Source organism: Coturnix japonica, chromosome 6, assembly GCF_054131305.1.
Source record: "Coturnix japonica strain WE chromosome 6, WE-NBRP24, whole genome shotgun sequence".
NCBI classification, from domain to species: domain Eukaryota; kingdom Metazoa; phylum Chordata; class Aves; order Galliformes; family Phasianidae; genus Coturnix; species Coturnix japonica.
In genome coordinates, this window is record NC_140668.1 from 24,982,724 (window position 1) to 25,009,624 (window position 26,901).

A 26,901-nucleotide genomic window follows, 5' to 3' on the forward strand; every position below is an offset into this window, starting at 1 on the left:
TCACTTGCTGTACATGTATGGGGATGAGCTGCTGAGCCCCACGCACTGCTTCAAAATCACCACCATTAACAGAGAAATAATACAACATGTTCTTCATTTCATTTGCCGTGTGTGAGCGCAGCCATTACTGCTGCAGTGCAAGAAGGGAGTTCTCCCCGCTCTACAGACAGGGCTGCATTTAAATAAATGACACCATATTTGCATTCTTTTTATTTATTTCGACACTACGATTTAGGAGCCTAAATGCAAGTTCTTCCCTTTTATTTCAGCAAGTAGCACTGCAATCATAAGTTACAAAAATGTTTAAAATACAAAATGTACATGAAATTACAATACAAGGCTCTGTAAACATCTAGAACTTAATCTTTATTGTCCCATATTTTTAAATATAAAACTTCAATTTGAATGATTTCCGAACCTCGAGGAATGACATCCATTCTGAGTATCAAAAATAGAGTTTCAAAGCTCTGCTTGTATCAGGACAAAACAGTCGTGTTCTTTTCATTCTTTGGTTTAAAAGGATGGCAGTTCCACTGACAAGGTAAAGTTTCGCTACAGAAGCAATGGCTACTTCATGTTATTTCAAACACAGAACTCCCTGCCCCATGGATTACAATAGTATCCCTTTTATTTCTTTAATGTCGATCTCTTTCGACCCTCCTTGCAGAAAAGCAACCTCATCTTTAAGGCTTTCCCTCAGGATAATCAAAATCACAAGTTTTGGAAGAGAAATCGGGAGGGAGAAAGGACTTAAGGGCAAGAAAGTGGATGCCAACAAAACATCAACAGTTGCCAGGTTCTGCTGTTTAATTAAATTTGCATAGTCCAATAGAGATCGTGTGCTTTTTATATCACTAAAATTATACAAGATAAACAGTCTTTACCTACATTATCACACAAGCTAAAATAAAATTAAGACCCTTGTATTGAAGCTTTTACAAGGCAAATACAAAACTGCTTTAGTATCCAAAGCTATATATATATTTTTTTTCATTTCGTTTTTAAATAGGAAAGCATCTATGTCTACAGGCATCAAGGTATTTAAAGGCATCAGAAAATTTAGTGCATAGCAACTCTGTATTGTATGGGCTCCTGTATTTTAGGTACAGTATGAATTCCAGCTACTTACTTGGAGAACTTGCAAGGAGAATCTGTACCAGTAGGATGAAGGAGTATAAATCCCATACAGTATGAAAAGCTTTTAAGTTAGAATTTTCCTACAAACAATGCTTAATGCAAAAGACCCGATAAATGATTGAAGACTGGAACATGCCTTGCCACCAGCACACAGTCTGAAGACAATTGCATAGCTTACCGTGGGGGTTTGGGTGCGTTTTGAATGTCAAAAACAAAAGTAGATGTATTTCTGAGCACGTCACCCCTTATCTGGGATCTTTACCACAAATGAGTAGAGGATGGAGTAAAGCACCATCGCTAAAGGACAGGTGTAACATCGCACCATTCAGGTCACAGCCCTGCCAATCTTTTACTTCAGTTCTTAAGATCTGCATCACTGAACAATACCTTCATTCACAAGGGGGACGCTTAATTCCCTGCAGTGCCCTTGCATTCAGCTGTCTGAAGTAACTACAAAACACCACTGCAGTAGCTTCAGGCTGGACTCTAACAGGAGGGAACTGACAGGAGTTACAGCTGCACCTGCTTAGTGAATGGTCTAAAAAAGTACATAATTCAGCTTTCAATAAGATGTGATTATAGTTTAACGCTAGAACTTGCGTGCTGACTAAAATCTGGATGCAATGCTTTGCCCGCAAAAGGCTCAGAGTCTTTTCTGCTGTTTTCCAGCAAAATGCAACACTGGGAATCTGAATTTACTCTTCTGGCTGTGGGTATTGCAGTTTGGAACTGGGGCTGACTTTAAGACTTAAAATGTACTGTGATATATATATATATATATACACTGTGATATATATATATATATATATATACTTTTTTTTTTTTTAAAGAGCCTGTGATAATGTAGAGAATGGAGATGCATCCTCCGTGTGTGATGAGCTGACAAAATGTCCACTGAGCATCTGAGATTCAGTACATTTCTCATCTTATTTGGCTGTGATTGTTGTACCCTGTATTTTCCATATCAGAAAGCTTTGTAAACTACCGTGTGTTGAGGGGGAGGGAACGTTTGTGGCCTAAGCAGGCAGTTTCAGATCCTCTCCTAGGTTCCTAATCATAGAGGCTCGAGATTTTAATAACTATGTAAACAGATTGTTTCAGCTGTATCAGACAATGTAGGTGAGGGCGGCGTATCCTTTGTGCAGCACCATTTACTGCTGCAGAGTCTTATGCATTTCTTTGGTAGCTTATGCTTTACACATCTACAATTCAATGCGGGCAAGTGATGCTACTTCCTCACTAGTCACAGCAAATTACATTTTTGCAGACTGAGTTTACAAACAGTTTAAGGGACGGTATTCTCTCCTTAGGACTGTGAAGTGGCATGGTGAGGCTACAGCACGTAAAAGATACAGATGTGGTCAAATGATTTATTGCATGGAAAACTTGAATGCCACTGAACTGGTGACTTGAAAAACATATTCTGCAGGGTTACCAGGAACATTTGGATCCTCAGCAAACATAAAATCTCTCCTGTTATCTAACATGGCTTTGATGTTGCTGTTCTTTAACCTAAAATCCTACTTTTCAAATTTGATTACAAATGTAACTTTCTAAGAAAATCCTATTTCAAGGAGCCTGTGCTAAGAAAGTACAGGAAAATTATCCACAAAGTTATAAAAGTTAAATTTTGGAATGTCGTTTCTATCCCAACACTTTCATGATGGAATGGTCTTTTTGCAGCCTATCAAGTAACATTTTCAGTTTATAAACAAGTGCAGATCTACATTTGGCTTTGCTTCCTATGAGTCTAAGAAAGAAAACACTACAGTATTTGTATACACAATGGCTTCCATGGCATTGGCTTCAGATGACAGGTATGATCTGCCACTGGAAGATCGTAATAAAAAATAAAATAAAATTAAACAGTATAAGCTTAAAGGCTTTCCAAAATGACCAAAAGGTGTTAACAAATCATCAGTTACAAACTACGCTATCTCTAAGGGAAAGCAGCACACTGAAGATGTGTATTAAATCTTTCTCCACATTCAGTACTGTGAATATTATAAGAGCAAACTAACATCTCCACACATTTGAAGCACTTATAAAAGTATTCTATTTCAATGCAAAAAGCAAAGCTTATTTGTATCTTTAAAACAGTTAAAAGTATCTGGTGTAGATTGTGTCCGTATTAAGAAGTCTCTTTACAGCATCCGATGAACTATAATTATAAATGCTCTGTCTCTACATCAAAAATGTAACCCACTAAAAGGGCTTTGCAAGGATCCACTGTTCCAGTTCATAAAGGCCACAGAGTTGGAAGCACAGTAAGTCTAAAGAGGAAGAGGATGAAGAGTATTCAGAGAGACTGAAGTTTTCATGGATGTTTAGCTGTAAGCTTATCTGTTACTGGATTCCATCAGATATTCTTGTCTCCAAAGATCCAGGGCACGTACGTGGAGACTGGGTGGCCACTGTTGTTCCGTGTGACACTGAGATCTGTGACATATCTCTTCCTATGATCTCATTTACTAAAAAAAGAAAGGAAAAAAGGCTGTCTTTATGCTTTTCAAAGCACACGACTTATCAGTCCATCCCGTTTAGGAAGAAGTATTGCAATGCTAAGCCTTGATGCAGTAAATTAACAGGATGAATCAGGACACCAACTTTGGTAATGGTTAAACACAGATGTAATCCATGTCAGAATCTCTGTAACACTTGCAGAAAACCAGCAAATGTATATTCATGAGAACCAGGTCAATAAAGGCACAGTGCAGGTCAGGTTAATATGGGCTCCTTAGTACTTTGTGTTGATAGAGTTACAGGCACAATTACCAACCCCAGGCTCTCTAAAGCTACTTAAAGAACTTCCTCAGAACTTGGGTGCTGTTAATGCCTTGTTATTATTTTTTAAACTACACACTGATTTAATTGGCCAGTTTTCTGAATGTTTGTGTTTCTAATGCTGCAGTAACAACAATGGTCAGCTTTTCTACAGTGAAGGATTAATACTGACTAATATGCACATCAGTTCAGTGTTTTGTGTCACAGTAGAATATCTCTCACTCAGCAAGAAATAGAATACACCAAGTTACTGTAATAGAAGAAATGCCTCTGGTATGAATCTGGTTCGTCTGTAAGCATACGTGTAATATATATATATATATCCTTTTGTTGAATAATGACCACTCCTAGTGTAAGAGGACATTATTTTTGTACCTAAAGGTATTATGCTCCATCAGTTTCTGCCAGGGCACTTGTTGGCTTGCCCCAAGGGACCCCAACAGCTATTAGTTACTGCACAAATCAAACAGTGCAGATGTTCAGCTAATGTTCAGTTCCAACAACAAGCAACACAGCTGAATCCTTATCTTTGGAAATTGTTAGGCTTCAAGTTACTTCATGTTTTGATATATCTTCTATGTAGTGTGTGTGTGTGTGTATATATGGTAGGCAACATCAGAACAAAGCAGTCTGTACTGTTAAAACACCTTGTAGCTCCTGCAGTGTTTGCTAACTGAATAACATGTGGCTGTATGGTAGTAAGCTTTCTGGAAATGGCATTATATCATGAAAACATTAACTGGCCACGTGGAGTGTTATTTGCCAAGTCTCTGCATGGTTCATTACATAGAGTATTAAAGTTACTGGTTAGTTTGTAGTTATTATTTTTTTACATGATCTGTTTCTACACTAACCTCTTCCTTAATCTAGGTGTGATAGCTCTGTCATGTTTCATATCTTGTTGTTACAGAACTTTTTGGCAGTTTTTAGCTTGATGCCAAGACAGATTTGTCTGTAAGGGACAAAGGGGTAAGGGGATGCCTGCAAACTCCCAAGTCTTTACAGCGATTTCAGTTCTGTACATATGATGGTAAAAATGCTTCAGAGATGGCTCAGACTGCAGAAGGCAGCAGCAGAGGTCAAAGCATGTTGGCCTGCAGCGCAGCAGCCCGGCTGCCAGGTTTGAGGCAACCAGGTGAGGCTGTTCTGGGAGCTGTACACTGATGGGTTCAGTGAGGCACACGGCTGCTGCCATGCTGGCTGTGCCCTGCATGCTTTTGAGTAGTGCAAGGGTTGAATGGGCACAGTGGGGAGTCCCTGTCCAGCATGCTGGCTATTAGATGGAAGAGTGGGCATTTAAATCAGGAAAGCAGATTTTCTAGAGGAGGCTGGTTTTTAGAAGCCTCATTTAAAAAAAACAAACAAAAAACTCTATCACTGTATAGAAGTCATATTGAATTAGGGAGCTTGGAAATCCTTTGGAATGGCTCACTGAAGATGTGTACAATTCAGGGCAGCAAATGATGAGATACTCAGCTATATCTACATGGCATTATCGTAGAATGGGTTGGAAGGGACCTTTAAGATCTAGTTCCAACCTCCTTGCTGTAGGCAGGGATACCTCCCATTAGACCAGGTTGATCAAAGACCCTTCCAGCCTCATGGAGGAGCATTCAAAACTTCTCTGGGCAACCTGGTCCACTATCTCACAACCTTCACTGTACTGAATTTCTTCCTGATATCTAGGCTAAATCTACACTCTTCCAGTTTAAAGCCATTTCTGTTATCCCGTCACTATTTGCCCCTATAGAAAGTCCTTCCCTAGCTTTCCTGTAGGCAATCATAATTGCCTAACTGTGCAGTAGTATGAATTAAGACAGTTTAAAAGGCAAATCCTGTAATTAGTAAGAAGAGCTGAAGTCTGTGCGGAAATGTACAGAACTAAAGGTAAAAATCCCGTGCTTCCCTTCTGTATTATTTTTTGAGAAAATGCTTAAGGCTAAATTAGTTATCCAAGGGTCAGTATTCAGATGCATGATATGCTGCCTTCCTCCACAGAGAATCAATGTTACCACAGAACCTTTACTTGTCCGTGATTAAAACTGAACACGTTACATTCAGGAGTGTAACGACAGACTTTCTATAAGGCTGGCTACTAAAACTTCTTATGTGACCAGTTGGGATGGGAAGGCTATTCTGTCAGTCCAGAGAGAGGCCAGAGCTGACGCTGGTTTGTTTATTATTTTAAACACATGCACTTATTTTTAATAACATTTCCTTTCTTCCTCCAACAAAAGCTTCCTGGGGAAGGCTGCTGAGCTCACTCAGGATTCAGCAATAGTGCTCGCAAGTATGTTCTTAAAGTTCTGTGGTCTGTCTGCCAGCTTCACATATGGTTTGTAGCTTACAATTCTGTTGTCCTTCTGAGGTGGGCCAATCTCATGAGAGTTAATATGGCAGGGAACAGGACCTTGACTCTCCTTTTAACTACCTTTTTTCCCCTGAATGAAGCTTTGCCTGTTTGGTACGTTTCTTGCCTGGTGATCTGACTGCTAATCCAGACCTCTGCTCACTAAAGATGAGGAATTAGAAATAGTTTACATATAAATAATTATAGGAATCCAGCTAATATTTAGTACTCTTGTGTGCGTGAACAATCTACACTGCTGGTCTTGGAGTACTGACTGGATCAGACTTAGAACAAACAAACAGAGCAGCAGCACACACTACAATTTGCACTACCAAAGTGATAACTGCGTTCTAATAACTCATTTGTCAAATATAGCATGGCTCAAAATGCACTGCGTTTTGGTTCCTGAAGACCTGCACTGGGACAGCTGATAAAAGCTATTGCTCCAGATGTAAGCTGTGTGAACAGCCAGAGCATTAATGAAGATGTGCTAAATTGCTGCAATTTGCAATCCAGAATTCGTAAATAAACTAAATGTAAGTTGTACAGCTCAGCCCATTGTGCGATGACACACAGCCAGGGGGAGTAATGCTTACAGCTGTTCCCATGCAGATGTGTCCTGTGTGCTGTACTGACGTCAGAGGAGAAATTCTCACCTTTGAAAATCATCTGCATCAGCTGGTTTGAGCAGAAGGGATTTTCTTTTGTTACAAAACACAGCAATAGTGTAAGAGTAAGTACTTTTTAAGAACAGGTTGTGCATTTGGATGAGTTTTTTTAAAACAATCTTGAAGAAATTACAGTAACAAGTTCTCAAAAGAGAAGAAATCAGTCCTTTAAACATATTTTTAAGGTCTACCTCCCCCCCCCCCCCCCAATCCCCCCCCTTTTCTTCTGTCAGTTTTACAGCATCACTTTATGGCACACCTGCACCATCTTACTAAGGATGCTTCTTATTGGTAATGCAACACGTTTAGATGTAAATCCTGAGACAAGTGTCTTCAGTGCCATAATCAGAAGTGTAATCACATTCTCTTTAGATATAATGTCAGCCAAAAACTGGCACCTGCCTAAGTTGTTCTAACCACAGTTCCTGATTTCTGTGAGTGCTGAGAGAGAAATGTTTCGTACAGGAACACAGCAAATCATTCCTGGACCGTAAAGGCCTTTCTGCTAACAATGCAAGCAGCCTCCTTTCCCCTGCAGGAAGCTGGTAATCTGGGATTGGCATCCATACTGTCTGTAGGACAAGACATTCTCTGTAACAAGCGGTTGCCAAGCATTTCAGGTCTTCATAGGTCAAAAATACTTCTGTGGAGGACTATCAGGAAACCAGTTCAGATTAAGAACTATTAATGTAAAGGGCAACAGTAAAGACCAAGGGAAAAACAGGAATAAACACACAGTAATGTGTCCCCACAGTGTTCTCCAGGCTCCAAAATGTGTCTGCCTTAGGGAGTTCCAGAGACTGTGTACTTTGTGCTTAGCAATTCTATCTGCATTTTAATCGCAGTGGTCTTCTGGGTCTGTGCAAAATTCTGACATGCACAACATTCTGAAGCATCTCCCTTCTGAAGCTTAACTGCATACAGCCATTCAGACTGTAATTATTGGCACTGGACTTGCTATGTGATTTGTTTTTTTATGTAGTGTGAACACTTTTGTCATTTGCTTTCCCAAGATGATGTTTTATGTTACCCTTTCAAACCATTGATTCTGTCATTTTCTATTCCTTTCCCTCATTCGTTCTCCTGGCCAGAAAGCCAGACTGATTCACTCTAGCTTCCGTTCCACATCCTTGAGTGGTCTAGTTGATCTTTGCTGAAATGCTCCTAACAAGTGTATGCATCTAATTCTTGTGTGACACCAGAGAGGGCAGAAGGGGACAAGATGTAGGCACACAGTTTACACAGCAGTGTATTCTTCTCTGCTCATTTCATAATCGTTCCTAGCATTTACTCATCCTTATAATAGAACCGTGAATGTGTTCATAGAAATGTCCTCTTTGAATTTAAGGCTGCTTTATATAGAAATAGTTCAATGACAAGATGTCTGCCTATATGGAATAGGGACAGTTTTGCCTTTTCACCTCTTCCCACTCCCATAATTTCCCATCCTTTTAGTAGTTCGGGGTTCAGCACAGTAATTCTGAAGCTATGCTCTTTCAGATTTAAAGCTGGAAGCAGGATCTGCAAGCATCCACCCCGCTGATTGATTGCTCAATTATCTGACACTGGGCATTCCTTAAGTTACAGACCATTCTATTGACATTCATGTGTAAATACTAGTTTCCATTTGGCACTCTGAGTTGTAGCTACTTACCTTACTGATTGCTTTCTGACAAGTAAACAAGTAATGCAGAACTGAGTTCTGAGAGTAAATTGTGTAAGAGTCTTATTAAGATTACCCCAGGTTCAGCAAGTGTTAACAGCCCTAAATTGAATGTACACTTACAGGTATTAACCTTTAAAATATTTGGGGAAAATGTGTTTGTGTGTGTGTGTACATGCATATATATACGTGCATTTATTTATTTAAAGGGGTAAGATGGTTCTTTGGCATTGTGGGCATGTTTGTAATAAGGTGAAAAACACTTAAGAAAAATGACTATAGACACGAATGTGATCAGTAAGCTACTCGTCAATTTCTAATATCACTACTAAGTCACAGTGCATAATCATCTTGTTTATATGTGAAATGAAGAAGCTGATGACATCCTAAAGCAAATTCAGGTGATCATTCCAAATGCAGCACACATTCAACTAGAATTCTTTCCATAAAATCTGTATTTCTGGTACTTAAACTGGTAGTATGTGCCACTGTGTTCCATCTACTTAAACTGACATTGCTTTGTATCTATAAAATAAAGGAGAAACACACAAAGTTTCTCAGTTAGCTGATCTGGCCACTCTACCACCTTGGCTTTATTAGGCTTAAAATGTTCAGATCCTTCTGTTACCTTCCTAGATTCTACAGCACTCAGGAAGTTCTGTGGCAGCTAAATATGCTTCAGGTGGAGGCTTTTACTCTGTTAAGCGTACTCCTGGTTCACGACTTCCAGCTATTTCAGAGTGCATGTGTCCAGTGATAGCAATACTGAAGTACTACATTGTGCTTTTCACTTGCATGTGTTAGGACTATTAAAACACTTTCCCCTCTTCTTTGTGCTCCAATTTTAAACATTGAAGCATTTTCATAAGCAGACTCACCCTCTAGATTTTCCACATAGGAGTTGGACATGAGTGCTGAATGTTGAGTCCATTTCTCTGTTGAACCTGATGGCTGGTATTCCAGGTCAGAGATAAAACTGTCTGTGTCAGAGAAGAAGACAGACATAACTACTGACTGGACTAAACCAAGAAGTTACAGTTCACTCAACCAGGAAGTGATGTTCAGTTTTCTTTTAATATCACTAACTTTCAATACCCAGTTTCATCCACAATTACTACATACGTTGACATAAATATCTATTTATAAATTGTCAATTGTCATTATTTTTCAATTTGTAGCCAGAGCCATAAAGGAAATGTAGATATTTTTCCATGTGTGCCTAATGTTATACTAGATAAACTTCAATTAGTATTTGCATTAGAGTATTCCTCTTGCAGTTTTCTCAATTTGCTTTACTTAGTGTGGTGAAGTTAACAGCGCTTACGCCTCCTGACAGCACCTCTGCTGAACATGGTAGGCAAAACAGTGCTAGTCAATAAAACCTTTGTTTTTATTTCTCTTATCCTTTAAGCGAAGGAACTCATTGCTGTGAACAGCTGTTAGCTTTTCCTTACTTGTCAGACTGAGTGTTTTGCTCAAGGTGTTGCTCTTCAGTCAGCTGGGTCGCAAAGTTTGAAGTGCAGGAAAACAAAGTGTTATCTCTGTGTAGGTGGCTCTAGCAGACAGAGGCAATGTGAGAAACTAAGGAGGTGTTTAAAGCATAAAGTTGCATATATATTTGGAGAGGAAGTGGAAAGCTTGATCTGTATTCTGAAGAAATGTCCGCTGCCATTATTAAGGACAGGATATTAAGCAGAGTATTTTTGCACTGACTCTAGTGGAACCAGCAGGACAGTGCCATTTAAATACAGATCGGATAAATCCAGGGAGATAAGCAGTAAATTGCCTGTGGATGAAACAAATTAACTTGTACAAAGAATCTTCTCAAGCTCAGGCTTTAAAAGGAGCAGACAATAAACACACAGTTAACAGTGGAATTAATTAGGTCTTTAAGTTGCATCTGCGCCTTAAAGTTGTCACAGTTTGTACAACAGGGGTTGTCTGTCACTCTAGCAGAGAAAGATGACTAAGTAAATTTTTCCTAATTATTTTAATGCACAGGAAGGTTTCAAGTTATTTAAGTGTTCTAACAAAAATGATGACAGTTCTGAGTTCTTACTCTAAGAAATTCCTGACGAGATGCATTGCAGGTAGCACACATAACAAGTCTCCTGCCAACACACTTGGAATGGAGCATGCTTTTGCCTCAATACTTGTTACTTGTGAAATGTGGTACACGAAGCAAGAGCCTGTTAAAGTGCACAATATCGCATACAGACAGAACCTGAGGTACCAGTCAAACACACATTAGAAATATCTTTCTATCTCATCATTTTATGAACATTTCAGAAGGGTTTTCTGTATTTAAATAATGTTAGAATGTATTTTGTATGTGAAGAACATAACACTGGACTTAAAACTTTTCAATTTAAATGGAATCAAGACTGATGCATTGTAGGTGCACCCATTCATGAGTAGAAGCAGGCAGACCAGGAAGTATATGGAGTTCTACCATTTGCCTTTCAGTATCTCTTCCTACAGGTGTCAAGCAGCTTAGTTTTTTTTTTGTAGCACTAATTAGAAGCTCATATATGCTTTACCACCATGAACTGAAAGGAGGTATGGGCAGTGCTGTTTCTAGAACTGTAGATCCCGAAAGCTATCAAATGTATGACTGGTTTGTGCAGTGCTGCTGCTGTAAGTAGCACAGACTGGATGTCTTTATACTCTTTGCAAAGGAAGCCTGTCTATAGCAGACTGTATAAACTGCTTAGGCTTGGTAGCATTGCTGCATCTACCCATGAGTTTGTATTTGCAAAGACAAGTCAGTGAATTGGTGTATTTACAGATGGAAAGAGCTTCAGTAAACTTCAAAGAACATTAGAGACAGATTGCAGCACATGCTCCCTTGAATATAAGCTGCCTTTTGTCAACTCCAGATATCAGCTGCATTTCTGATCAGCTGTTACATCATACTGGTTAGTGCTGGGTATGGAGCCTCATTTAGACTTCCCACAACCAGCAAGTAATAGGGTGTCAGCTTTCCCTCCAGAAAAACAAAAAGCAGCTGTCAGGCCATACTTAACCCTCAGCCCTCCCTGCCGTGCAGCAGCCAGCTGTGACTCTGGTTTGTGATCAAAGACAGGCACATGGAAGCACACGTTTGGAATAGCAAACTACCAAGGCACAGTGAGCTGCCTTGTGTGTTACTACTTCAAGCGATAGAATGAGCTCACTTTAGAAATCTCAGGTTTAACACCAGCTTTACTAAGTGATTCTTCTTAAACTTATTTAACCAGGATGTAAGAAGTGTTAAGAAGAGTAGAGTCCTTCACAGGCACATAACAGCTGTACAGTGTGTGCACACACCTTTGGCCTGCACTCACAGTACAAGTTGTAGTTACTTTGTGCAATAACAGAATCTCTGTGCATGCCATGGTTATGTCACACTCTGCATTTAAATGAATTGGCTTTGCTATGATATATGTCACATGACTGACTCTTTCAAGCAAGAAAATGAGTTTAATACAGTCAGCATCATTTCTAACCTCTTCTTATTCTTAAATGGGGACCTTTTAGTGGTGATACAATTAGGTGTTCTTACATGAGTTATGAGGCATCTTGCAGCTATCTGAGACACATGGGAGGATTCTCACAATATTAATGATTTATCCAGACAACTTAATGCACTATCAGTCTATAACTGATCATCTAAAAAGATACTGTTCTGCCATCAATTTCATGAATATAGTTAACAACTCCAGTAGGATATATGGCCATAACATCCTTTAACTGCTGACAACCACAGACAGACAACATCCTTTCATTTTCCCTCATCATTCCAACCTTTTCCTTTCAATCTAATACTGTCTGGATCTTTCTTCCTTTCATTCTTAATTAAAACTAGCACATTTCCATACGTTTTTTTTCCTACCGTCTGGCTCAACGCCAGGATATCATTGAAGAAGTCCATAAGCTTATGAGGAGGACTGAGGGCTGCTCCAAAAGTAATGCCTCCTATTACATTAGCCCACAAGGTAATTGGCAGATGATGGTGGTGAGGCAGTAAAGGCTGAACCCTCCATTACATTTTGTTGCTGTGTGACAGATTGCAGCAGAGGGACAGCCTGACAAAATGGCATCTGACGTGAAAGTGTAAAAGAAGCAAAGGTGTGTCCATTGAATTCCTACTTCATACAGAAAAAAATGGCACTCGGTGACATTCACTGATGCTCACTGAATACTCACAGACACCAACCAGAGGATGTGAGCACAGTGAGGTGGTGGGTGATGTCTTTTCAGCAGTGGCAGCAGCAATAGTGTCTCACTTCCTTTGGTGCGTTTTTATGAGCATTGTATGCAGGCACCTGCACACTGCTGACAAAAATGCACAGCTAATGGTTGTGAGTGCTGAGCAGCAGTGTCATGCAGCTGAGAACCTGCTCTATCAAATACTGTTATTGTGCTCTTTGTATCAGTTGTAGCTTCCATGAAAACTAAAGGAGGCGTTACTTTCAGAGCAACCTGTGTAGAACTGTATATCGTTTTATTGCAATATTGTATCTAATATGTAGAATACAAGGAAAGATGGTATTTAAACACAACCTTGATAAACTAGTGTAATTTTCTGAATGGCATTTAGCACTGCGAGCATTCTGTGAGCTCTGCATACATTGCAGGCTGCAGTTCTTGCCACAACTACCCAGGTCAAGGCATGCTGCAAAATGCAACAGGTTGTTCTGGCATTTGGTATTCCTTGTGTTGCTGTAGACCTTGACTGCTTTGCTGTGCAGGAAGCTGCTTAAATTAATAACTGTTAATTCATAAGTTTTATTTAGACATAGAGGACTATCATAGTCATTCTTCAAAATTTCCTTGCTAGTTATTGCTATGAAGGTTCAACTACAGCTTGTACAGAAGTTAAGCTGAAGCAAAAAGCTACCTGTAATGATCTATTCTGGCCTTTACCAGAAGATCTTTGGTCTGAGCTTCCAAGCAAGAGAGCTGACTGACTAGAGATATATAACAGATCTATTATAATGAATGAATGCAAGTGGCTTAGAATTCTACATGGCACACATCTGACAGAGCCAAATCATTGCTTTATGTACACAAAGCTGTTAGAGGATTTCTACTTATGATTTATAATAAATCCATGTACTAGATGTTCTGATCTCCTGCTTGAAGTAACGGAGATGTAATGAGTAACAGAATGTTAGAGGATTAGCAGAAGGTCATCCTGAGTTGCTGAATACAGCCTAACATAATACCTTAAAATGGTTAAATATGGTTGTTAGACATATCATCTCTGTAGGAAAAAGCCATGAAATACAAGGTAAAACTGCTCCTAAATTGTAAAACAAACTTACATTCTTGGAAGATCATCACTATTAGAATAGCTTGAAATCTAGAACTCGACAGTGTGATAGGCAAACTACCACAGTGGTTGTTTTGTTTGTGTTTTAAAGTGAAAAAATTAACAGGGCCTCATCAGACAAGGAGATTGAAGGCAACTTTGACTAATGTTTTTCTCATTGTAAAGAAATGGGTCCTCTATTAGATGATTCCACAACAGAACACAGAATGGACCACATATACAGGAAAGGGCTGAAACGACCAACTGTTGCAGCTTCCTTGTTTACATTTGCTTGCAGCCCTAAATATTCTGCTACCTATCCAGGGAAATGTCAGCCTGGGAAGATGGGCAGAGAAAGGATTTAATGCAGGCTGCTAAAGGAAGGAGGGGAGAAGGTGGAGAAGGGAATGGGACAAATAAAGTGTAGGAAGCTGCTCTTATGCGGTGCCATCAGCTTGTGCAGAAGGACTACTGGAAAGTCCTTAGCAGGAAAAGATGTTTTCATAATGCCTTTTATGTAGCAGCCCAAAATACATGTTACTTGTAATTTGTGTAATCCAGGTAAATGATCTGCTTTCCAATTCTGAAAGCTTTTTTCACTCAGTTTGAAGAGGGCCTCACTCGTGCTATGGGCAAAGGAACAGAACTGAACTAAAACAGCGCTCTGTTCTGGTCACTGCCAACTGTTTGTGATGCTGCAAAAAATCTGAAAAGAGTGAATCCAGATACTGCACCTTCTATGAGGTGCTGGATCAAGACTGAAAGGAGGAGCTCTGCATTTCCACACTAAGTTATGGATTTCTGGGGGATGAAGGGATGTGTCCTGAAGCAGCAGCCTGGATGTTGGCTGAAGGGGCACTGAAGACTTTGGGGAGTCTTGCTTAAAGGAATTTACATAATTATGAAGGTGGATAGTAGTTATTTAAAAATAAATAAATAAAATCCTATTCTGGCGAACTAAACAGCTTAGTAATTAGAAGTAGCATTTTGTGCAGCACTCAAATTCTGTTCCAGTACTTTATTTTCTTGGCAAAGAAACCATTTACTACGCTGATTTTAAAATAGCGCACCTTACTAAAAGAATATTATTTGTGCTGTCAGACTTCTTGTTTGTTTTAAGCTACTGAGTGCAATACTGAAGAGCACTAGTCCAGATAACCAATTTAATTTTTTGTTTAAATTTTATGGTGTAGAATTATTTTGAGGGCAATTTACGTGCCTTAATTGGTAACCTATTTAAAAGCCCATTTTCCAGCTAAACATAGTTTTCATGTATGATACATTACTTGGGAGAACACCCCGTATTAGCATTTATTTATATGTGAACTTGTGTTTGGATTTTTTTTAGTTTTCATAACATTAGAGTAATTCATCTGCAATTTGTGTCTAGCACTTTTGTATGGAATCTCAAACTCAATAATAAACAAAAGCAAATTCTCCTAATCGTTTCATAAACCACTGTAAAACATTAGGTACATTAAAAAAAGTTCCTGTCTAAACATCTTTTCATTTGTTCAACTACAACCTGGTTAAACAGAGGATGTATGTGTTCCTGTTGAGAACGCTGAGCAGCTCAGTTCATGCCACTGTGCTCTTTAAGACTTCTGGGACAGTGAGTTTCAGGCTCTGCATCCAACCTGAACTGGCAGATAGAAAAGGAGTAAAACCCACCAGTTTTCCATTTCTCAGAATTCTGCTTCTGAGTGATTCAATCACTGAATGGCAGCAATATTGAACAACATTTCGGCACCTGTAAATGTACAGCTGATGCCAGGGGGTTGCGTAGCATTTGAAAATGCGCTGTTTTTGATCTAAGAAGTAAATAAAGTAGTCACGGGTTATAAGATCTGAACTTCCAGAGCCAGCATTATTTTAAAGAATAATAACTATTGAAACTGTGGTCATTTTTGTCTTCTGCATGTTGATTACATTTCTCTAACATATTAGCAAATGGGTACACTTTAAGCATGGCTCTTTCAGCTTTTCCTGCTATTAAAAGAATATGATGTTTGTCAGCATAGCGACAATTCAATAATTTCATTGTTAAGCAGCAGAAATGGTTTCTAGAAGTTTCAATTTGTGCTATAGGGGAAAAAAAAAGTTGGCTTTCTTTTCTCTACTGTGCATTCATTCCAGCTTCCAGACAGGAACTTCCAAGCTGAGCTGCACATAAATGCTAAATGCTTCTGCTTACAGCGTGAAGAGTTTAACTACAATATTTCGGTGGTTTGTTTATGGTTGGTGGTTTTGTTTTTCAATTTCAATTTTTATGGGTGTGAAGGGAAGTAGGATAAGAAAAGAGGCAGGTTCTGATGTGACACTCTGTAGAACTATTAGACTCCTCTAGCACGGAAGTGGGAATTTTAAATATTCTGTTTTATAAAGCCTTCCTCTTCTCCTCTCTGTGGGTCCTGGAAAGAATCGGTCTCTTCTTTCCTTCCTAATTCGAGGAAAGCTGACTGGTTGATGTGTAGCTTGTAAATTGCATGCTAATATGTTTTCTAAAAGCATGGTTTTAAGTACATTGCCATGTAATTGAAAGTCCAACTGTACTACCTTTTTTTTCCCATTTTTTTTCCTTCCAATATGTGGTGTCTTTAAGGGCATTTTTTACTTAATTTTTTCACTACTTATTGAAGGAAATGGGACTGATGTGGATATTTAACAAATAGCCTACCCTTAGCCTTTGTTATTGTTACTGCTGCTGTAATTAAATAACTGCAAGGGATAACTAAAAAAGTACATCTAAACCTAGCGTAGAAAACAGTTACTAGTAAGGTGCCCATCATTAATATCAAATAACTTCTACATACCTTTTAAGGTCAGGCCTTCTGCTCTTTCAGTCACTTCAGTCTGACGTGTTCTTTAAATTCCTTCTCACATACACCTAAAATACTCCCAATACATTGCACCTGATAACTGCTACTTTCCACTTGGTTTTGTAAATTAACACTGTCCAGGTATTTGAGGATTTTATGGTCTGGCCCTCACACCAGAATGCCTCCCACCAAGGTCCCTGTTTACAGTAAGCTGGTGAATTTCTCAAAAATGTAGCCAAAGTGGTAAGGAGAAAGCCAACAGCTACAGTGAGCAGAGGTGCTGAATGATGGCAGCTTTCCTACAGAACATCTACAAAGTGACTAAGATGGTGCCAAAATGCATGTGCTGTACTTTCAGCAAAAACTGGGATAGCTCCAAGAAACCATGATCTGAACTACATTTATGTTTTATGTAACTCAGACATATGTTGAAATATGCCAGAAAGACAATTGGAAGAGGTTTCAAATTAATTTCTTGTATATCAAGTGTAAATACACAGGAGTTAATTCTCTGGCCCTGTTTTATGACTAAAAACAAAGGCTACAGGCAAACTGTGTGCTTAACTATGTCAACTCTGTGACTGCTATTAGTTTTAAATAAGTAATTGCTTTGGATGCAAAAATATGACCTATTTTGATAGTACAAATATACTTCTGTGAAGAGGAGTGTTATCTAAACAAAATAACCCTTTTCTTCAACAAGTTTTGGTTTAATGCAATTATACCCCAGTATTAAAGTATTAAATCCACTTACCATCATCCAGTGTGATGTCTTGTAGTCCTATCTGAAAATTCAATTCCCGATCTTCAGGTTCTGGTTTAATGCTAATAGCTGCCCCATCTGGTGAAAACGGAGATGAATCGCACACGGCGTGGTGCACTAAGGACGAAGCTGCATTAAGACCTCCCAGTGCAGGACTATGTGCTTGAGGGGAGTGCTGTCCCGACTGACTTACAGTGGCTGGTGGGGGAGATGAGGCAGGTCCTGAGCTAGGAGATTGGTAAGGCATAGGTTGTAGCTGGGGTGACGACGGTCCAGACAGCGGTGAATGGACCAAAGGATGGGAAGCTGTTGGGGAAGGGGAAGTGGACGCTGGGTTTGTAGAATGGTATGGGACTTGCTGCAGCTGGGGAGAAGATGGCCCAAGGGAGTGACTCATTGCAGAAGGGATAGAGGGCTGCCCAGTGCTTGGGCAATGGTATCCCATTGATGACAGGTGTGAAGATGACTGTCCTGAATGTGCTGAGCGTGCTAGCGGGTGCCCTGCTGTACTTGACGTTGACACAGACCCTGGGTTTGAAGAATGGAACGGCATTGGTGGTAGAGCTTGGCAGCTAAGATTTATCAGATGAGGTACAGCTGTGTCTTGCTGAAATGAAATAGCATCAAATCCTTGGCTGGAGGCAGAGTTCATGGGAAGACCAGACTGTTCATTGTACACATCATTGGACTGCATAGGCTGATAGGAAGGCCTCACAGGAGGTGCTGATGTTACCTGAAAAGACTGAACCACAGCAGGGGGCAAGACATGACACTCTTCACTTGGACTAAGGTTTCTACCTTGCATATGCGACAGGTGGGATACTGCTGAGGTCACCATTGCTGTATATGGTGGTTGAACTGGACACACAAGGCTCCTGGGTGATGTAGACAGTAAGTTATCATGAGGATGCCCTTGCTCTGGTGAAGGCAACTGAGTTCGGATTGAATGCAGGCCCTGGACATTGCTTGTGTGCGGCAGTGCCAAAGATGGAACAGTAGACAAATCCACCTCATCTCTGTGCTCTTGCTTCATTATAACTAGAAAAATAAAATTGTGCATTACAATTCCAATTCATTTATCACGGGATGAAAATATGCACTAACTGTCATTTAACAGCCACAATAGCACTGCTAATATCCTTATTCTAATTTCCCTTTTCCTTTTGCACTGCTTTCATTTTCTTTGACTTCAAGAATTAGTGTTACAGGCATAAAGGGAGAAGAATCCTTCTAGCATTTATTCAAAGGCAGTTATCTCCGTTCTAAACTACCCTCCTAAGCAGTGCACGGTTCTTATCACAACCCAGCCAGAATAAGTCCAGTAGTATGAGATGCAGCTCACCAGGGGTGGGTGTGCAGGGACTGCTAACAGGCTTTGCTAAAAACAGTCAGACAAGAATTCAGAACGAGGCACAAGGTAAAACTGCTTTTTTTTCTTTTAAAACCAGACACCACTTTTACTGGTCTCTGATTTTTTCCTGTTTTGAAGCCACAGGTAGGCACACAAACAGATTTTAAGAACAAACTGTAGAAAAATAATGACTTATTTTTACATTTTGGTTGCTATTCTACATTTTACATTGCTGCTGAAGTGTTAAATGTATTAATAAGTGGGTGTTTAAAATATCTGTACAACTATAGCTGCAGTTATGAGCAGAATAGTTTCTTATTTAAATAGCACATTTCGTTACTTCATTCCACTTTGAATGTGGATTTCTCACACAAGATGCATCTTAGATGATATTTTTGTAATTACCTTGGGAGCTGATACTCTCCCAAATAGCATCAGATATTTGATAACACAACCAATGTAGACCTAGTGTACCACATACTTTAGTAACACTGCTCAAATTATGCACGAAGTCCGTAATTTTAGAGTACAAGCAGCAAGCAGAGCTTATTTTAAACACTGTAAATTAATGGAAGCTTTCTTTGCCAGCACTGTTTGAAGACTGTTTCAATATTCATATAAAAGACTCCTTCAGGTATCTGACCTCAAGTCAACAGCAGTAAAGGATCTGGATTCATCATTTGTCCCCTGTGAAGTGTGACCATTCTCAATGGGCACAAATTTCCTATTAGCAAGGAAGCTGCAGCCAAAGCAGGAGGCTTTATACATCTTAATAGTTTTCTCATTAATAAAACACACAGATTTCACTTCTGTTCAAGTTCAAAAATAATTTCTTGGAATAGGCTGCACTGTGTCTGGAAAGAAAAAAATAAAAATGCACAGAACTGACATTGTGTGACCTCATTGCCTGCTGTGTCATCACTGATCAATGAGAAGAGCAAGTTCTGGGGTTTATAATCATCCTCAAAGAATGGTAAAATGCAAATTACTCTGAAAACATAACAAAGCAATACTTGGCTGTAGTTGTAGCACTGTGGATTATTACTTTCAAAATGTACCTTTATATATACCTTAAATGTATAAAATGCAGTTTTTCATTTTTTATTTACATTTAGTACCTGGTGTGTAAGTAAAGCGCTGAGATTGGCTTTTTTTCCTCTTGCCATTGCAGAGATAAAACTGCACTTGAACTGCAGCTGTAATAGTTTTGTTGTGGTATGGTGGAACTTCAAGTATGATGTTTGCCTATTAGAAAGTTAAAAAGAAAGTTTTACATATTAAATGCAAATTTAATATGTTAATCACAGAAGAACCAAAACAGTTCTACAGTAAAACTAAAGCAAAATGCTATTCCACAACAGATGAACTTCACATTTATACCTATATGACATATCAAAGCAGTAGTATTGACAAACTGCTAACCAGAGACTTTTTTTTTCTTTCCTAAACCCAAGCATTCTGAAGGTAACACTTGCAATTAAAGAGACACAGCTAATAATGCTTCATTTACATTCCAGTGAATAAAATACAACAGGAATCAACAAGAATCGCCCTTTGGATCACTTCAGTTTAAAAGAACAATTCTAATGCACTGGAAACTACTCGTCATCTTACAAAATTTATCTTCAGTTTTCTTTTTCTCCAATCTGAATTTCTTTTTGCAACGTTTTCTCAAGCACGCTACTTCCAGTTCTTTCAGCAGGTCATCTTAATGGCCATTGTAAAGAATCAAGGCCATTTAGAAGTCTCCAGCTGTCTGTCTGAATCAGCCAATGATCTGCTTTGCTAAATGAAGTTTAAATTTCAGAACAATGAAGATGAGTTGTTCCTCACTTTTAAACATAATTTCTAAAGAAAGAAAAAAGAAAGTTTCTCACCCCTTGACACTTTTCCCTAATTATTTTCCCTTCTACCTCCCACTGAGGTCGGCCATCTGTTGGGAGAAATTAACAAATAATTGAAGCAAAAAGCATTTTCTAAAATCCTTAAACACTTAAATACTTGAGAAGTGCATTTACTGTCAGTCATAAAGCAGCCATCCACTGAGAGATACATTTTAAACAGATTGCACTACATAGGGATTCTTTGGAGCTGCCCAGACACAGTGAAGCTGCATTTAACAGAACCTGATTACAAACAGCTGGATCTGGCTCTAAAGGAGGCAGTGTGGTTGGAGGGATTTTTTTTTTCCCAAATCATTTCTAAAAACGAAGATAAATAACACATATTACTTAGGATTATTCACATAAACATGCTGCAGATTTACAGATTCAGTCACCATATGAGATATACTGTATCTGCCAGTACATATCCAAAGGTTATACACTGAAAACAAATACGTGCTGCAGAACCAGGGCTCTGTAGTTCAACTATGTGGCAACTGTCTGTGCTGTGAGGGAAGTCACTGCAGCTTGGTGAACCTCCTCCCTGCTCTGACCTAGCATAACCTGCCATCCTTAATCTACTGTCCAGCAGCAACGATTCCTCAAAAGGGCTACCCAAAAATGTGGATATCAAAATATATAATATGCTAAAAAAAAAACAATTTAAGCTATGTTTGCCAATTAAAACAAACACCACACTTTTATTTAAATATTTAAGAACAACAAGGATGTGGAAGTCTTGGACTTAGCTGCAACCTTTTAACTTACGCTGTTTAGTGATAAACAGAGGTGCAAACATGCATATATACATACATTACTGCAAGATGCTGGATTATCCAGCATTCCTTCCTGGTTTTGTATTTGTTCTGGATTTGCACTGTTATCTTTGTGCTTCTTCCTTAAATTAATACCCATAAAAGTAGTTGAAAATTCAGGACTAGGTGTCCTACCACACTGACATCTCTTTCCCTAATCTTCCTTTTAGTATAGAAAGCATTACATTTGAACAAGTTAAATAATCACTGCTGGAATTTAAACACAGAACTAAGCCTGTATGTTTGTGATACAACCACCAAAACAAAGTTATCCCTCAGACTGCAGCTCTGAAGAATAAGAGACTTTTCACCCAGTTTTAATATCAGGTTTTGTGATAATATATATTTTATCATATATTTTTAATCTATTCATTGATACATATATTAGAACTTTAATCTAAAATAACAGGAGAGCTAAGCTAGCGCCTTTGAAAAAGCTCTGATTGCAACCAAAAGCCTCCAAGCAAAATAAAGTTCCATGTAATGATAAAACATGAAGTAACACCAAAAATATCAATAAAAACACTATATGCCCATTAGTTCCCATGCTTACTTTTCACCTTTTCTTGTTATATGAAAGAGAAGAAAATAAAGGGTATGATCCATCAACTGCATCTTTATTCAAAGCCAGTCATGCTGCAGCTGCCTTCCCAAATCACAAGTGCTGTTCTCAGCAATCACTGCCAACCACCACCTATAGATCCGTGCTCAAACTGAAGTTTCAAATTGCTACTTCAGACTGACTTTTTCATTTCTAAGAACATCCTTTCTTCCTACAATTAAGCTCAGGTAGTGATTCTGTTTTGTTTCTAAGAAATAAGAGTAGGGAATCATTTACCTTGTCCTTTCTCAAAAAATATAATTTTGGATTCTGGAAGGAAATTAGATCCCGTTACTACCATTTCATGGCCTCCATTGACTGAGCAACTATTGATGCTGTATTTCTCAATCTGAGGAAGTTCTTGAGCCGATCGCTGAGCTTTAAAACAACAAAAAAAGGAAGAAAAATATTACTGCTATTGTCACAACTGCGAACAATAATTCTCCTACAGCCATAAACTGTAGAACTGGAGCAGAAACTATAACGGTCACCTATAGATATATACAAATATATTTATATTATACCTAAGAAGATAAATTGTAGTTGTGCATCATTCAACCTGTTTGCTCTATTTATAGATCAACAGAATTCTTAAATCGACCAAGAAGCCATAAAACCCAACGGATTCTACTGCTACAGCAAATGCGTTTTTAAATCTATAAATATAAATATATATAAAATATAAATTATAAATCTATATAATGTAATTTATAAAATATATAAATTTAAATTTATATAATATATAAATTATAATATATAATATATATATATATTGTGTGTATATACATACATACACACATATATATATATATATATATATAAAAACACACAAAAGTTACTTTCTTATGTGACGCATCTGTTTCCTTGTTCCTGCTAACTGTGCGACTGCAGTATTAGGTTTAAAGCCTAAAACACACTGCTCCTCAGAACCTTCAGGTTACCTACTGCTAAGTACCATCCTTAAGCAGGTATCACTTTTTTCCTTAACTAAGCTCCTTACACACAATACTTTCTACACAAAATCATTACAGATATTCTGACCATAAATAACATCAGAATGACATTATTACTGACACAGGCAGGAAATGTGGGTATGAATTACACATAAAGCCATCTTACAGCATTCAACAGGTATGGAAGCAGTCTGCAGGGATAAGACTTTTCCACTAGGCTGTGGGATGTGAACACGAAACACGAGTCGCACTCTGGTGTTCTTTCTTCCAATATCTGTCTCCCCTTTACGGAGCTCAATATCTGAATTGCGAAGCTTCAAAATACCCGCACAGTCGATACTGGAGAGAGGTGAGGAAGGATGGATTAGAAGAGAAATGGAAGAAAATGAATCAAACTTTTGCTTAAGTAAGTATACTCTGCAGGCCCTTATTTTAAAGAATGAATAACATTCAAATTTTCCCCATGTTATGCTGTTTTAAATGTTTCCATTAACAGATGTTAGTGTCAAATGTCAGCAGATTTTATATGTTCAGCAGCTAGAAGTTTGTACCTCTAGCGTTATTCCAAGTAAGCTACGTAGCACTGTAAACATTTACGAAGATGATATTTAGTTGAGCTTAAGAAGAGAAAATGACAGAACTGCAGCTGTCACATCCCAGCTACCATTCTGTGTGGTTACTGATCATTGATATAAGCCACACAGTACTTCAGTCAAATAACACAGAAGCTTCTGAGGGCTGTTACTGTGGGTCCAGAGCATATGATGGAAGTAGCTTGAGATCTGTAACTCAGAAGTCTCATTAGAAATAAAAGAGCTACATTAACATACAACTCTACCAGCCAGTTATAGTTCACATGCAATTCCACGAACGTGGGGTCATACGTACAGATTAGCTGGGAAAGTATAAACCCCAAGTTGTCCATCTTCCCATCAATCACATGAACTTCCTTATTTCCCTGCTTCCCTAAGACTTATTTCTGAGTGCTGACACTTATATCATGAATCACAACTGTGCTGTTTTAGTAGACGTTTCTTTGGTACAAATGGGAAAGAAAAAAAAAGAAGACATATCAACTGAAGAGCTGCAAAGTACCTGGCTGACATATTATTCTCAGGAAGGAGTGGTATTTCCAAAACTTTTGTGCTGGCAATGATTATCTCCTGACTTGCTGTAGCAACAGTTTTTCCAGTGATTCGGTGCACCTGGTAAAACGCGTGAGGCCTCAAGTAGCGATCGTCTGCAGTTCCGATGAACATCTGCAGGTTTACAGGCTTTTCGCTGTAGCCCAGGAGCTGATGAAAAAAAAACAACAACACAGATGTATTAAAAATGAGTTGATTTTTTCTGCATTTGTATGAAAGAGCAGCACTCAGTTTGCATGCTTGTTCAGTCTCCTGGGTTTTTTTTAGAGTGGGAGTATGAGAGGAAAGAGAAAGGAAGCAGTTTGGAATTTCTGTTGTTGTCTGGGGCTGAGCGACCTCCGGGCCATTACAACAGCAAGGGAACTATGCTGCTTTGCAGAGATGGAAAGAAGGAATTCTGGATTCCGTTGTCCCCAGATCTCCTTTACCTTGGAAAGGTCAGCCCAGTCCAACTTCAACCACAAAATGTACATAACTGAAGTAGAAGCTTCAGCTCTGAAGCTCAAATTCTGCCTCCTTGACTCCAGCTACCATCAGCAATTCACTTGTGCACAGACAAGCAGAAAAACAGATGTAATAATGCTAAATCAAAAAGTCACATCTTCCCATGGCTTGAACAATCCTTACCTCTTCAGATCCTTGTTACAGCAAAGGAAAAGTACCTGTCACTAAAGGTACAGAAAACTTAAAGTCACAGAAGCCTTTATTAAATGCAATATTCTGTCCTATAATTAACTTCCATCAAATTTCTTAAAGGTTTTCATTTATTTGCATTTATATACATATTGCTACTGTTGATAGGCTGATATTCTTTCAAGTGTGTAAAACCTTTTTGTTCTCACTAGAGTTCTCACTAGAGTTCTCAGAACAAAGAGCTAAATTTGGAGAAAAAAAAACCCTAAAACCTCAGTCACTAATAGAGTCCAGGTTACCAGAGTTGATATCCATGTAAATAAATGCAAGATTGAAGCATTTACTGATGTCAAAGTACAGACAAAGCTGCTCTGACCATCAGTGTTGTGACAGGCTTCTTGCCCTTCATTTGTTAAGTCACTCATTAATTACAGCAACACAACCAGCTCACAACACATTCTACTCTATCATCCCATTGAAAGGGGGACACATAGGGACTCATTAATTAAGGATAATTTCCTTTCACTACTTGATGCAAGACTCCATCTTCACAAAATATTTTATTGTAATACCAAAACACTTTGGATAAATCTCTATTGTTTTAGAATACTTAGAGTAAATAATACATACAGAATACTTAAGTAAATGTATTAATACAGCATTTACAGCAGCCTTCTTTTCCAAGATTCTCAACACTGTGACTCCACCCATCCATCTTCCCCAGCAAAAACTCAGTCTTAACATGATGAAACACAGGCTGAATGTAGGAACTGTGAAATGTATTCACTCTTAATACTAGGAACTATAAAAATTACAAGCCAGACCTATTCAAAAACTTGAGTAACTTCCAAGCAGGGTCACCGTGACAAAGCTGATTTCCAATTAAAGCTATCTCCACCTTCCTTAACAATGGATACATACACAACAGTTCTAGAGATAACAGCAATGAGAGACAGACTCATAACACTGTGCCAGTCAGCAGAGACCCTACAGAAGCCTGTGCAGAGCAGGAGCTCAACTCAATTTAGCAAAGTATACACGGTGCCAGCAGCTGCAGGGGTACAGCCTCACAGGCAGCATGGCTGCACTCTACATGAGCACTGCTCAGAACTGCTTCTAACACTACTTCCATTATTCCTGAGCAAATGTTCACCCTCTATGCTTAGCTCGCATATGCTGCAGAAGACGCAAGGGGCTGAGTTCCTAAATGTTATTCTGCAAAGTGAAAGAGGGGAAAGTGGCAGAAAAGACAGACCAAAAAGAAAATCCCCATCCCACCAACAGATGTGTGTTATATCAGCAAGTTATCAAGTGCATTTTCTGAATGATCACCTTGTAATACAAGCTTGTATGTATGCACTGTACTCCTGGTTTATATATACTAGATTAAACAACAGATGAATGTGAAACTGGGCGCTCCAACAACATTGCTAGGAAAAATATTGCAACAAAACAGAATGCACTCATAATAATTTAGAGAAAACCTATGCATGTTACAAATCCAAAACATATAAATCAGGCTTTGCATGCTTAAAAGTGTTCTATAATAACATTAACACAATCCCCTAAGAACTTTACATACATGCTGAAAAGCAATGCAAGCTTAAACCAATCTCAAAAGAAAAGCAAACTTCCCTCCAGCACCACTGAGCTGCCTTAATCAGACACTTACACTGTGGCCTTCTCATGTGCTGCTGTAAAGCACCCATGGTAAAGGTTAAAGGTACTGGAATATATATGGTTAGGCAGTGTAATAACACGATGGAAAACTAAAAGAGACTTCATAAAATTTCACTTTTCCTTAAAGTGATTTATTGTGTTTATTTAACGTTTAAAATTAAAAGACAACAATGTGAAAAGAAAACAAAGTTAAGCTATAACTATAAATAATGTGTACAAGTAAGTGTGACAATTAAGCAAGCTGGGCAGTGGAAAAGAAAAGGAATAACTTTAAAGTCTAATACACTGCAGAGCGTAACTCAGGGCCTGATCACAGAAACAGGAGCTACAAAAATCACCCTTTCTAAGCAAGCAACGAGC

General features: G+C 38.6%; 1 protein-coding gene across 5 annotated transcripts in view; it reads right to left on the bottom strand.

The window, feature by feature from the left end:
• Positions 1-197: 197 nt before the first annotated feature.
• Positions 198-26,901, bottom strand: part of NFATC3 (nuclear factor of activated T cells 3) — a 58,407-nt gene continuing 31,703 nt past the window's right edge. For 2 of the 5 annotated variants that reach the window (XM_015873798.3, XM_085551766.1), the window contains exons 4-11: positions 24,179-24,378; positions 23,250-23,422; positions 22,368-22,508; positions 20,709-20,764; positions 19,950-20,076; positions 17,472-18,518; positions 9,481-9,582; positions 198-3,608 (exon numbers count right to left, since the gene is read on the bottom strand). In XM_015873798.3, the coding sequence (XP_015729284.1) occupies positions 3,484-3,608; positions 9,481-9,582; positions 17,472-18,518; positions 19,950-20,076; positions 20,709-20,764; positions 22,368-22,508; positions 23,250-23,422; positions 24,179-24,378 (1,971 nt within the window). In that variant the 3' untranslated portion in view covers positions 198-3,483. Of the gene's footprint in view, positions 3,609-9,480; positions 9,583-17,471; positions 18,519-19,949; positions 20,077-20,445; positions 20,617-20,708; positions 20,765-22,367; positions 22,509-23,249; positions 23,423-24,178; positions 24,379-26,901 lie in introns of those variants that run through there. The other 3 variants (XM_015873799.3, XR_014947744.1, XR_014947745.1) reach the window with 3 other exon arrangements.